This window comes from Silene latifolia, chromosome 9 (assembly GCF_048544455.1).
Source record: "Silene latifolia isolate original U9 population chromosome 9, ASM4854445v1, whole genome shotgun sequence".
NCBI classification, from domain to species: Eukaryota; Viridiplantae; Streptophyta; class Magnoliopsida; order Caryophyllales; family Caryophyllaceae; genus Silene; species Silene latifolia.
The window spans coordinates 221877079-221890697 of NC_133534.1; the positions used below are offsets into that span (position 1 = coordinate 221877079).

General features: G+C 37.7%; 2 protein-coding genes across 2 annotated transcripts; both read left to right on the top strand.

The window, feature by feature from the left end:
* Positions 1-3319: 3319 nt before the first annotated feature.
* Positions 3320-6285, top strand: LOC141602268 (uncharacterized). The gene is made up of 7 exons (XM_074422571.1): positions 3320-3334; positions 3443-3498; positions 4174-4648; positions 4899-4988; positions 5097-5292; positions 5529-5644; positions 5854-6285. The coding sequence occupies exons 1-7, from the start codon at positions 3320-3322 to the stop codon at positions 6283-6285; spliced, it is 1380 nt and encodes a 459-aa protein (XP_074278672.1).
* Positions 6286-9134: 2849 nt separating this feature from the next.
* On the top strand, positions 9135-12723 carry LOC141600433 (pentatricopeptide repeat-containing protein At1g80270, mitochondrial-like). Its single transcript, XM_074420670.1, has 3 exons — positions 9135-9303; positions 9933-10536; positions 11202-12723. The coding sequence occupies exons 1-3, from the start codon at positions 9170-9172 to the stop codon at positions 12450-12452; spliced, it is 1989 nt and encodes a 662-aa protein (XP_074276771.1). The 5' UTR covers positions 9135-9169; the 3' UTR covers positions 12453-12723.
* Positions 12724-13619: the final 896 nt, after the last annotated feature.

Below are 13619 nucleotides of genomic sequence, written 5' to 3' on the forward strand. Positions count from 1 at the left end.
CCGAAGTTTGTGGAGAGGCTCGTACCAAACAAGAGTAAGGCCGATTCCTAGTCCATTTCCTCAAGTAGTGAAGGCCCTTGATACAAACAAGAGTAAGCATCATGGTATGGATGACGTCAATCGCTATCCATCCTTAGGCCCAAATAAGAATTAGGACCGTTTAGACGGGACGATTGGTCGAATGGGTTGGGTTGAGCCTAGGAAGGCCGAATAAAATGGTCTAGGAAGACCGAGTTATGAAAACCGACAATTGTCTTGTACAAACTATTCCCTAACCTTGTTCAAGTTTCACCCTTGGCTACACGTAAGTGTATTATCCCCAGCGGAGTCGCCAAACTGTGGACAGCGGGGGCCCACGGGGGCGCTTGGGACGAAGAGAACAAGCGTTTGCATTTTGTTGGAGTCGCCACCAATTTTTATGGGAAATTAGAACCGTTCGAATACCTCGTGTCATGTCAAGACACAAAGTAGAGACATGAACACCAAGAACTCGTTACCCTTAGCATTCTATGTCTAGAATGACTCTCGTGGATGCCAATGAACACGGATGTTCACAGAGATCTGGAGTAAGGGGTGAGGGTACGTATTAGGAAGCTCTTTTGATCGAACACCTAATCCCGCCCGCCTCGATAGCGGCCTCTACTGATGATTAGAGACATCATCTATACTCGATATATCGTCGATTATATGCATGCAATGCAACATCCAAGTTTTAATCCTAACATGTGAATATTAGACTAGGTCGGTTAACAATTAATTTAACATACAATTAATGTCGAAGTAGAATTTAATGCTCAATTACATGTGAAAACATACAAATGATGCAAGAAATATGATAAATACAATAAAATAAAAATTACAATAATGAAAATTACAATAATTACAATGGAATAGGCGATTTATGTCGAAAATACCTTTAAAACGGATAATTTGAGAAAACGAATAAAAGAATGAATCAACGAACAAGTCAGAAGGTGATAATACGGATAATAGTCAATTATACGTAAGCTAATTAAACTAGGTCAAGCAACAACGGAGTTCAGAGGCAGAACTCAACTGAACAGCGCGAGCGAGTGACTGCGCCCTGCTGGAAGAGCGCGGCGATTCTTGCGTCTGTTCAAGGGTGAGTTCAGGCTGTGGTTTAACCGCAAATCGTTAATTTGAATCGGTGAATTTAAGGATTAATTAATATATTTACTCAGATGGAAGTGATTAATAGGTTATTTACATGTGATTAATGGTCATAAAAGCAATAAAACATGGATGAGACGGAATATTACTAATTATTTACATGAACGAATGATTGATTAGTGACATGGGTGAATGAAATAGGCTATATATGACGAATTAATGACAAATTAATGGCGAACATGCGATGAATATGACAATAAACAGATGGAAATATATCAAATATCGAATTCCAGAAACCCGATATGAACGAATCGAATTTCTACAACCCGGATTGATTTTAATGACGAAAACCCGCAAATATGAGATTATAAGGGATTTAAGTCGGATTTATGATGGATAAAACATGTTAATGATGAATAATAATATACATGTGAAATTAATATGATATTGTAACAAAGAATTAACAAGAACAAACAAAGACGAACGAATTACAGAGGACGAAGGAAGAAGAAAGGAAGCAGGAACTGCGGCAGCCTCACGAAGAGGCGCAGCAGGAACTGCGCTCCTTCGAAGAGGCACAACAGTTGCTGCGTCCTTTCTCGACGGTTTGTCTTATGGAAATCCGTAAAAGAGAGGTTTTAAACAAGGTTTTAGAAATCGGTTTTAAGAGGTGTTTTCAACATAAACCTTACATTAATGATACAAAAAGTAAATAACAATAATAAAACAAGGATTATACACCCTCAGACTTACATGTTTGACGAAACGAGAAGGACTAAGTTATCGATTAGCGATGCTCGACTCGAACTATAATGCAAATATGAAAGTGCCCTCATAAGAGGAAAACGATTAGATTAATTAAGTTGATTGATGTGGAGTTGGTCAAATTGGTCGGTCATGCAAAGGAGGCTGGTACTCAGAAGGATCCGAGCTTACGTGGTCGAATGTTCAAGCACGTAGACGCCAAAAAGTAAGAACAAAGGTCTAGAATGCAAAGGGAGAAGAGAAGGGCGGACACTCGCTTGAGAAATATGAGGAGCGAAGGCTCCTATTTATACTAATCACGTGAAGGAATTAGGGTTTCAGAGAGTCTTTGGAAGTGAATCTCGGAAAGATATGAAAAAGATACGAAAATTACGCAGAAAGGACACTGGGAAGAGGCGCAAAGCCCATGCGTCTCTTGGAAGAGGCGCAGCACCTGCTGCGTCTGTTCCCAAGTGGTTTCCTCATGCGGAAGAAAGATTTCCGTGTTTGAGTTATAGAAGGACGGAATAATTTGGTTTTCCTTAATATTTTGTGTGAATATTACGGGAAATTGTTTACCAAAATTAAAGATTGTGAAATATTTATAAAATATGGAATAGAAATATCCGGAACATTCCAGAACATTCTGACTCGGGATTTAACGGTTATCAGAAAATGATAACGGTTTTAGGCCCGGACTCTAAATGTACTCTAATTACTGTCAAAACGACCGTATCGGCACGTAGATGACAACTAAGAGGTAGGTATTAATGTTTGAGCAATCACTTGACGACAAACTTACGAACTGTCACAAATCGTTCCGCGTAGCAAACATGCGGCCCAATCATCACCGGGTGGTTTGCGAGAGGTGCAGAAATGAAGTATCTACACTGCTCCTCTCCGAACGGTGGTGCTTCTGCCGTTGAGTGGGGGTTAAGCCATGGTTGTGTTCTATGACATGTTAACATAATGACATTTGAACAAAAAGTAGAGACATTTATAAGATATACAACCTGTGTCTTTAAATAATCTGTCCTACTCTAGTTGACAGGGTGACATTAGGACTAAAAGTATAAACATTCATTAGATATATAACAACATGTGCCTTTAAATATTCGGGAACACTTGTGATGAACCAAATATTGGGGAGAAGATTGATTTCAGGTTAGCTTGTGAGAAGTGTTGGATGCTTAAAGGGGAGTTTGGGACGAGATTGTCACTTGAGTCTAGAGATCGCCTTAATTCATTCAGACACTAGTTATTTTATTTCCGCTACTGTTGTTTTAAAAACGTACCTTGTAATATTTAATTAGATCGTTGGAATTTTGTAATAAAGTCTTAAAGTACTTTAGTAATTGTTTGTCTTTTATACTTACTACCTTAGGCAACTGAGATGGTAACACCTTTATTTACTTGAGAATGTTTTGCTAAGGCTCTTAAATAAATGAGGGTGTTACAGGTAATACATCTGATTTTGTACTTTCTGAGTTTTATGATAATTTTTTTGAGTTTTATTTTAAAAAAATATAAATTTTAAGTATAAAGTTTTTGAGTTCATTCATTTAAGGGGTTGTTTGGTTCACTAGTTAGAACTGAAATGGATTGGAATGAGAAATCATGGAAGTATGAGGTTCTAATTCCATACCCTTTAAAACATGTTTGGTTCATTAGAAAAATAAATATAAAGGAATGAAGTTTGAATTCAGAGAAAGGAGGTGGGTATGGAATTCCAAGGGGTTGGGGTGTAATGAGAATCCATCAGGATTCTAACTCCATTCCAAAATACCCCAACCAAATACTAGAATGACTAGAATCCATTCCATTCCACTCCAAACCTCCCAACCAAACAGCCCCTAAATATTAAGCGAAAAAATACAACATTGCTTAAAAACTATACTTATAAATTCTACTAATTCTGAGTTTTGCCATCAAAAAATTATTATAGAACATATAAATTTTTAATGCTAAAAAAAAAATACATATAAACTCAAAAATTAGAAAGATGTGAGATAATACATCCGATGCGTAGTCCTTTTTCTCCATTTAATGCTTAGAGTATTATATTCTAATTATTGGTATTAAATATTGTGGAATATAGAGTCTGTTAGGAAGTTAGTTAGATATAACTAACTTGATTATACTTCACCTAACAAACTAGTATAAATACTCCAACGCTGTAATACATTGTTAATTAATTCAGAATATTCAGATTACTTTTCTCTCTTCTTCTTTCTCTCATCTCTCTTATACTCATCATCATCATTACAGTTTAATCACCATGATCTGATTTCACTATAGTTCACCTGAACCAGATTCTCTTTTTTCTCCGCTTGATGATCCTTTATTCTTGTCTCCTACTGACCAGCCTGGGTTGAAGCTTTCAGAAACAGTCTTTGATGGCTCTAATTTTCACCATTGGCAGCGCGAGATCATTCAGGCTCTGCTTTCCAAGAACAAAATTGGATTTATTTCTGGAGAATGCATGCTTCCTGAGAAAACTGATAAGAGGTATAACGCCTGGATTCGTTGTGATATTTTTGTCTCTCGTTGGATTAAAAATTCTATGATCAAAACTTTACAAGATAATTTTCAATATACTCAGTCTTCTAAGCATTTGTGGTCTGAGTTAGTTGAACGTTTTGGGCAATTGAATGTTCTTGAATTGTATGAGTTAAAGAAAGAACTCGCCAATGTTAAACAAGAAAATGCCTGCTTGATAGATTACTATAGTAAGATTAAGGGTCTATGGGAGAACATAGATCATATAGATCTCGTCCCTTAATGTATTTGTGGCATCATGACTAAGTGTACATGTAATCTGTTGAAGAGATTGGTTGAAAGGGAAACACAATCGAAATTGATTCAATTGCTTATGGGTTTGCATGATGGGTATGAACAAGTTCAGTCGTCTCTCTTGTCTATGGAACCTTTGCCACCCATAAACAAAGCATTAGGTGTCTTGCAAAAGATAGAACGCCAGAAATCTATTAATGATAGTTCGGTTCTGTCATTCGAGAATGTAGCTTATCTTTGCCAAGAAAAGGTTTAATGGTTATAAGATAGCTGAGGACAATAACAGAAACAAAAAATCTAAAGATAATTCTGGTCAGGCTGTAGTTGTTGGGCAGTTTGATAATCCACCTTGTGCTTAGTGTGGGAAGACAAATCATAAAATTGCAGACTGTTTTCAGCTACAAACATGTCTATTTTGTGACATTAAGGGTCACATAATTGAGCATTGTTATAAGTTTAAGGCATGGAAAGCCAAACAAGCAAAGAAATCCAGTAATTCTGTTGAAACTGTCACACCAGCACCTCCACCACCAAAGACTGCCAGTAATGTTGAAGTTAGTCACAATCAGGATGCTGAGTATGCTGCAGTTTATATTTATGTTCCTTCTTGTCTTTGGCAAGATGGCAATTTTAATCCTTTTACCCTACTTCATATGGTTACAATAATCCAATGGGTTCATTTCAAGCTTCTCGGATACCATCGCACTTTTTGTTGATGCATCTGTTGCTTCTCAAGTTTCACGGACATTTGTGGGGCATTGTTGATTGAGTAACACATAAGGTTCTACAAGCTTTGTCTGAAAAGACTTCTTCTTCTAATTATGATGGACCAGCTTCTCAACCTTTTAGTCATTTTGCAGGTATCACTCTTCCCTACTCTTGTGCTAATTATGGGTCTTCCAATTATAAAGATTGGGTTATTGACACTGGAGCATCTGATCATATGACATCAGATATTTCCTTGTTGCATAATATTGTATTTCTGTCCCATCCTTTGTTTGTTGCTTTTACGATGGGACACTGAAACGATACATAAAAGCTGGGACAGTTTACTTGACTTGAGATATTATTTTGTTTGATGTCTTGCTTATACCTGATTTTCAACCTAACCTCTTGTCTGTTGGAAAATTGATAACCAGGTCTAACTTAACTGTCACTTTTTTACATGATGCTTGTTTATTTCAGGACCATTCAAGTAAAACTACTATTGCTTATGGTAAAAGATGTGGAGACTTGTACAAACTTAGAGTATTCAATAATCACAATGCTTGTAATAATGCATCCTTTGTTCATTCTGTTAACAAAATAAATGTAGATTTATTTCATTCTAGGCTTGGCCATTCTTCTATTGAGAAGTTGAAACATGTACATCCTGCTACTATGAAGAATGTTAATAAATTGTTTTGTGAAACTTGCATTTTAGCCAAGCATCATTCTTTACCTTTTAATAGAAGTGCTTCACATGCTGTTAAATGCTTTGATCTTGTTCATATGGACTTGCGGGGACCATACAAACAGGCTGATAGGACTGGTGTACAGTCATTTCTTACCATACTGGATGATTATTCCAGATGCACCTGGACTTTTTTTAGTTCAGCAGAAAACTCAAGTTCCTAATTTGATAGTCAATTTTAGAAATTTGGTTGAAACTCAGTTTAGTACCAAGATTAAAATAATTAGATCTGATAATGGCACTGAATTCTTTCAATCCACAATGTAAAGATTATTTTGCTTCCAAAGGAATCATACATCAAAGAAGTATTGTTGGTCGTCCTCAACAAAATGGTAGGGTAGAGAGAAAGCATAGACACCTTTTAGAGACTGCTCGTGCTCTTAGGTTCCATGCTCACCTTCCTATTAGATTTTGGGGGGATTGCTTACTTACTGCAACTTATTTAATAAACAAGATGCCTTCATCTGTGTTAGATTGGCAGACTCCTCATGAGTTATTATTTCACACTAAGCCTAGCTATGATGAATTGAGAGTGTTTGACTCACTTTGCTATGCCACTAAGCCTCCCACTGCTAGGGACAAATTTATGCCTAAAGCTAGAAAATGTATCTTTCTAGGGTACCCTCCTAACCAGAAAGGATATAAGCTCTATGATTTAGAGTCACATGACACTTTTATAAATAGAGATGTCATTTTCTATGAGTTTTGTCAACCTTTTAAGGCTCTTTGGTTCATCGGCAGTTCTATGCAAAACAATGATTTCTTGGTGATCTTGATAGTATACAAGTGGCTACTCTGCAATAACAAATAATATGCCGGATAATACAAAGGTTACTACATCCAAGACTCAAAAATCACAACATAATACTCCTTCTATCTTTGGAGATTTTTATGTACGATCTGTTCATTCTCGCATCTGGTTCTCCTCTAATCGAGAAAGTCTAGTAGAAAAAGACAACAACCAGCAAAGTTGGTTGATTACCATTGTTCAATGCTCTACATCTTCTTGTTATTGACGACTTCATGATGATTTTGATCCAAGCTATACATCATCATTGAATAATGTCATTCAAGAGTTTGAACCAAGTTATTACAATCAAGCTAGTCAGGATGCTAGATGGGTCACTGCCATGAATCAGGAACTAAGTGCTCTTGAGAAAAATAATACATGGGAGTTGACATCATTACCTGTTGGCAAGAAGGCTATAGGTTGTAAGTTGGTTTACAAAATAAAACACAAGGCTGATGGAACAGTAAAGAGGTTCAAGGCAAGGTTGGTTGCTAAGGGTTTTAATCAGGTTAAGGATAAGGACTACAAACACACCTTTTCCCCTGTTGCAAAGTTCACTACTGTCAGAACCTTACTTGCGATGCTTGACTATTAGAAATTGGTCTCTTTATCAGCTAGATGTCAATAATGCCTTCTTACATGGCTATATTGATGAAGAAGTTTACATGAGACCCCCTTTGGGTTACACTAAGGCTAAGAAAGGTCAAGTGTGTAAGCTTATAAGGTCATTATATGGTTTGAAGCAAAGGCTTCGGACAATGGAATCAAGAAGCTGACAAAATTTTTGGTTAGTCATGGCTATGTACAATCCAAACAAGACTACTCTCTTTTTACTAAACATAATCCTTTAACCAATAAGTTAGCCTTGGTTTTAGTGTATGTTGATGATATATTGTTGATTGGTGATGATCTGAGTGCACTAGATACACTTTGAAGTCAAAGCGCATTCAAGTATACTATTAAGGACTTGGGTGAGATGAGGTATTTTTTAGGCTTGGAGATTGGAAGGAATGCTTACGGTATAATGTTGAATCGGAGGAAGTATGTTTTAGACATCATTAAAGATGCGGGGTTTGAAGATTGTAAAGTCGCTTCATTTCCTATGCAAAAGGGACTCAAGTTAGCTATTGATCAAGGAGAGTTATTGGTGATCCCGAGGTATCTGAGAAGACTTATAGGCGAGGTTGCTATACTTGAGTCGACAAGACGACATTGCTTACGGTGTACATCACCTTAGTCGGTTCCTTTGACCACGGGAACCACATTATCAAGTCGCACAACATCTCCTTAAATACGAAAGGCACTTATCAATCTTTGGTTTATTTTATTCTCTCTCGCCTCCCTTAGTTTCCAAGCATACAGTGATGCAGATTGGGGTTCGTGTGCATCTAGTTGCAGGTCTTTAAGTGGTTACTGCATTTTCTTAGGGAATTCCTTGGTCTCTTGGAAAACTAAGAAGCGAGTCACGATTAGCAAGACTCTGCTTTGGCCAGAATACAGAAGCATGTCCTATACTACCAGTGAACTAGTGTGATTGGTTGGATTACTCAAAGATTTCAGAGTTGACATCAAGCTTCCCATTCCTTTATAATGTGACAACAAAGCTGCTCAACACATTGCATTAAACCCTGTCTTCCATGAAAGAACTAAACACCTCAAAATGGTCTATCACTTTGTTAGAGACAAGCAATTGGAAGGGTTTCTCTACACTAAGCATGTCAGGACAGGTTTACAGCTTGCAGATGTGATGACAAAAGCACTTGGCAAACAAGAACATCATTTCTTTACTGCAAAGCTAGGACTCAAGCTGTATCAAGATTATCCATCTTGAGGGGGGATGTGGAATATAGAGTCTGTTAGGAAGTTAGTTATACTTCACCTAACAAACTAGTATAAATACTCCAACGCTGTAATACATTGTTAATTAATTCAGAATATTCATATTACTTTTCTCTCTTCTTCTTTCTCTCATCTCTCTTATACTCATCATCATTACAGTTTAATCACCATGATCTGATTTCACTATAGTTCATAAATATTAATAAGAGTACAAAGAAGTCCCACTAGCTGCCTAAAAATTCTCTTTTTGACCGCCATTTAATTATGCACCCGATACCATATTTATTTAATATGATATATATTCGACCCGTCGCAAACTTGCGATGGGTATGACCGTCACAAATGAGAATTTGTGAGACATTTGAGAATTGAGAGTCGTAACTCGTAAGTGATAAACTGATAACTAGGGTTTAAGGTTTATGTGCCACATTTCATCATTTTATTTATTAGGGTTTATCATCATCATCATTCCCCCCCTTCTCTCCGACTACCGACGATTTCCTTGCATCCCAAAAATGTGGGCTGTTCGTCGAGCTTCTGCCTTTTCTCTCAGGTTTATTCTTTTCTCCATCTTCTCCCTTTCCATCTTTTCTTGTTATAATTCTTTCTCCTTTTTTTTTTTCCTTTTTGTTCAATCCAATAAATTCTTACATTTCTGTAACAAAAATTAAAGTCATTGTTTCATTTTTAGCCGAATGTTGGTAATCATTGGTAATTGTAATCTAAATCAGCAGAATTATGAAATATAGAATATAGAATTAATGTCCGGTAGTGTGAATTTTAGGATAAAACCGGTTTTGTTTTGTCAATCAAGGATGCTGATGGGATTTGCACATAGGCTTGCTGACAATCAATAGTACCTTGCAAACCTTACGCGTCTATATGTGATTTGTTTGTGATATATTTTGCTTGATTTCCCTAATTCATGAATCTGTTGGTGATAAAAGTTATCAAAAACTGCGAATGAAGAGGTCATAGGTTGTGGTGAGGAGGCGGTGATAGGTTATTTCAGTTTTTAACGAGAGTTAAGTATTGCGACTCTTATTGCGACATTTTTGTTGGATTGATACATTAATTGAGATTACTGTCTGTATTAGAATAAGTTGATATTTAATTGAAGGTTGGCATGTCTTTTCTGTATCACATTTAACTAATGGTGTATTATTTTCATTGTACTTTTAGAGCTCCAGGTTTGAAGATAGCAGCTTTTCGAGCCTGTGCTGGACATGGACCAGTCAGCATTCTTAAAGAAGACAAGTCAAGTCCCTCTGAGCTTCATTTGTTCAAAACTGATAGATCAGTTACATCTAGGTCATGCAATTGCACAGTAACTGTACCCAGACTATTCTCAGTCGGTTGTCGATGTCTTTCTTCTCAAGCAGGCGCTAACAGTAGTGGAGAGGAAAATGATGATTTGGAAGACGGGTTTTCTGAGCTAGAAGCCCCGGAAACTTCTGAAACAACCGAGGCGAAAGTTGTAGATGGTGATAGTTCTGCTGACTCTGCATCTGATTCTGAGTCTGACTTATCTAGTCTTGACGATGTGAGTTTGGAAGAGACACTGGAAACTGATCTACTTGGAGAAACAGAGGAGGATGCGGGCAAGGCAGCATCAAAGAAGAAATATACACCCTCACCTCTCTTAAAGTTAATTTTGGAAGAGTCGGGTCCATCTATTTCTGGTGCTCTCGACAAGTATTTTGAGGACAAGGAGTTTAGTCGCCCTGAACTATATAAAGTTTTTCTGAACCTTCGTCGACGCAAGCTATTTGGGAAGGCATTGCAGGTGTGTTTTTGCATGATCAGTATACTCTCTTGTGCTCTGTAGATGAGTCTGTAGCTATGCCATGATTTTTGTGCTCAGATTATCTTCGTTACTGTTTGACAGTCATAGTTATTTTCCTTTTTCTATACCAGTTGGGCTTCTTACGTAGAAGTGATGATAATTGGTATATTTCTCTTGCAAGTTTTAGATGAATCTTACCTTGTGAAGGGGTGCTCTTAAATAGCTGAGCTGCCCTTGCAAAGTTATAATGATCTATCAAAATGCTGTTGGGTTTTTGTATCGCCGTTCAACAGAGCGATCAAATAGTGGGTACAACTTCAATTAACCTATTTAATTCCAAGGGCATTGAATTTCGACCACAAACTTCAATTTGCCGTTATTATATAATTTGGATTTACAATGATGCTTTTAATTAAATGTTGCTAATCTTAACAAGCAGCAAAATATTACCTTTGTTGAGTTGTATTAGTTGTGTCTCAACCTGCAATGATTGAGAGGCTTGTTGTTAAATCTACTTTCTTGACAAACTGGGGTTTTGCCTTGTTTCGACTCTGTATAGCTGTTGGATGTATTGAATTTGAGGAACAAAGGAATTTTTCTTCTGCTTGTATTTCAAATGCATATTATCCACGACATATTACTCAGCAGAATCTTTTGTTTCACAGCTGTCAGAATGGTTCGAGAAGAGAGAGGATTCTGATTTTTCGGAGCGAGACTATGCATCCAGGGTTGATCTGATTGCAAAGGTACGCGGGCTCCAGAAAGCAGAGAGCTATGTTGACAGTATACCCAAATCCTTCAGAGAGGAGGTGGTCTACAGAACTTTGCTAGCAAACTTTGTGTCGGCAACACTCGTGGATAAAGCTGAAAAACTCTTCAATAAAATGAAGGATCTAGATTTCCCGGTAACGGTTTTCACTTGCAACCAGATGCTACTTCTCTACAAGAGAAGCGATAGAAGAAAAATTGCTGATGTGCTTTTAATGATGGAGAAAGAGAATCTTAAGCCTTCTGTGTTTACTTACCAAGTGTTGATTGACACGAAAGGCCAGTCAGGTGATATCCATGGCATGGAGCAAGTTGTTGAGACCATGAAGGCCGAAGGCGTAGAACCTGACATCCGCTTTCAAGCCGTTTTGGCTAGACACTATGCTTCAGCCGGACACAAAGAAAAGGCCGAGGACGTTCTAAAAGAGATGGAAGGGACGGACTTGAAGAACAACCCCTTTATCTGCCCTATTGTCCTCCCTATCTATGCAAAGCTTGGGAATGCTGAGCAAGTAGAAAGAATCTGGAAGTTTTCCGAGTCAAGCCCCCGACAAGCAAATTTCTTTGCTGCTATTGATGCCTACGGAAAGCTTAAGAACATCAAACAGGCGGAAGCCATCTTTGAGAAAATGATAAAAACATACAAGAAGCTCACCAGTAGGCACTATACTATAATGCTACAAGTTTATGCAGAAAACAAAATGCTAAGCAAAGCAAAGGAGTTACTTCAACGCATGACAGATGCCGGTTGTCCTATTGGACCAACGGCTTGGGATTCGCTGGTCAAGCTCTATGTTGATATAGGGGAAATTGAGAAAGCCGACTCGGTATTACAAAAAGCCGTTCAACATAACCCGAAACTCAGGCCAATGTTTAGTACCTATATGACCATTTTAGACCAGTATTCTAAAAGGGGTGATGTTCATAATGCCGAGAAAATTTTCCAAAGGTTGAGACAAGCGGGTTATATTGCCCGTGCTAAACCGTTCCATGCTCTTCTCCAAACATACATAAATGCCAAAGTTCCAGCTTATGGGATAAGGGAGAGAATGAAGGCTGATAATTTGTTCCCGAACAAAGGTTTGGCTGCCCAATTGGCTCTTGTGGACGCGTTTAGGAAGACGACTGTGTCGGAGTTACTAGAGTGAAGAGTTCGCTTGTTTGACGACCGAGAAATAAGGAATGCTTCGAACTAGGTAACTATGTTTTAGGTTTTTGTTTTCGTTTAACGACCTTATGGAGTTTAGATTGGTCAAAGGATAAATTCTTGCGGTTGCTGAGGCATAAGCAAACGTTTATGTTTTTATTTTTATTACTACTACGTATCATTTATGGTTTGTTTTTGCTTGTTACTGGAATTTAAGGTATATCCCGCTCGCTGAAGTGGCTATTAGAAATAGAACTTTTTGTCGTCCAAAACTGGCAATTTATTGTTCTTGCACATTAGGAATTGATGATCATCTCTTGGGAGTTGCTTTTGCGTAACATCTAAGTTTGGTAATCCAAAAATAATCCTAAATTCACATTATGGTTTCAAATTTCGGTCGAGATTTGCATATGGATCCTTTCAACGCAAAATTGCAGGAAGCAGGATCAAAATATATCGATATCACACCCCCAGAAATTACTATTTTACCCTTTTCCTCAAATTTCCCATATTTTTGTGAGCCAGCAATAATGTCTTGTTGGAGATTGGCGTGTTCGTCACGAGCTGAAGCACAACCCGGTGTAGCAAGGAATTTTTGGTGGCCTTATGGTGGTGTGTTAGTGTGTAGACTGTAGAGGCTTTTTTATTTTTTATTATTTTTTTTAAGACAAACTGTAGAGGCTTGGTTATAAGTGTAACTTATGAGGTTTGTGGAGAAGGCACCAGGATAATAGTGAAGCAGTAGTAATTACTCCTAGTAAATAATGAATTGATTTTTCAAATTGCTATTCAACTTTAACAACTTTTCCAAAAGTGTTTTTCAAATGTAGAAGCATTAAATTGGTACTTCTATTTTTATGGACGCCAGTTTATGAAGAAGAAAGAGTAGGCGGTGAGCGAGCAAAACAACACAAAATCTTATTGAAGACGGCACGTATCCGTCACTTTGGAGTGACGGATACCATTTCCTCTCACAAATGACCCAAATAGAGGTGAGAGGGAAGCACATGTGGGTGCCCTCACCTTGTCCCCCCTATCCGTTTTGTGAGTGGTATTACCCGTCACTTGCTCCGACCCGTCTTCAGCAAGACTAACTGGCAAAACAAAAGGAGCATGAACTTGAAAAAGCCTTGCTGCGGCAGCGTCATTATGATTCCCTAGGTACGGA

Excerpts from the sequence above, each read along its gene's own strand:
- LOC141600433 (XM_074420670.1), top strand. The coding sequence starts at position 9,170 with ATGTGCCACATTTCATCATTTTATTTATTAGGGTTTATCATCATCATC. Across the intron at positions 9,304-9,932 it reads GCTTCTGCCTTTTCTCTCAG|AGCTCCAGGTTTGAAGATAG; the intron begins GTTTATTCTTTT and ends TTGTACTTTTAG. Across the intron at positions 10,537-11,201 it reads TATTTGGGAAGGCATTGCAG|CTGTCAGAATGGTTCGAGAA; the intron begins GTGTGTTTTTGC and ends TTTGTTTCACAG.
- LOC141602268 (XM_074422571.1), top strand. Across the intron at positions 4,989-5,096 it reads AAGATAATTCTGGTCAGGCT|GGTCACATAATTGAGCATTG; the intron begins GTAGTTGTTGGG and ends TGTGACATTAAG. Across the intron at positions 5,645-5,853 it reads TTTCCTTGTTGCATAATATT|GACCATTCAAGTAAAACTAC; the intron begins GTATTTCTGTCC and ends TGTTTATTTCAG.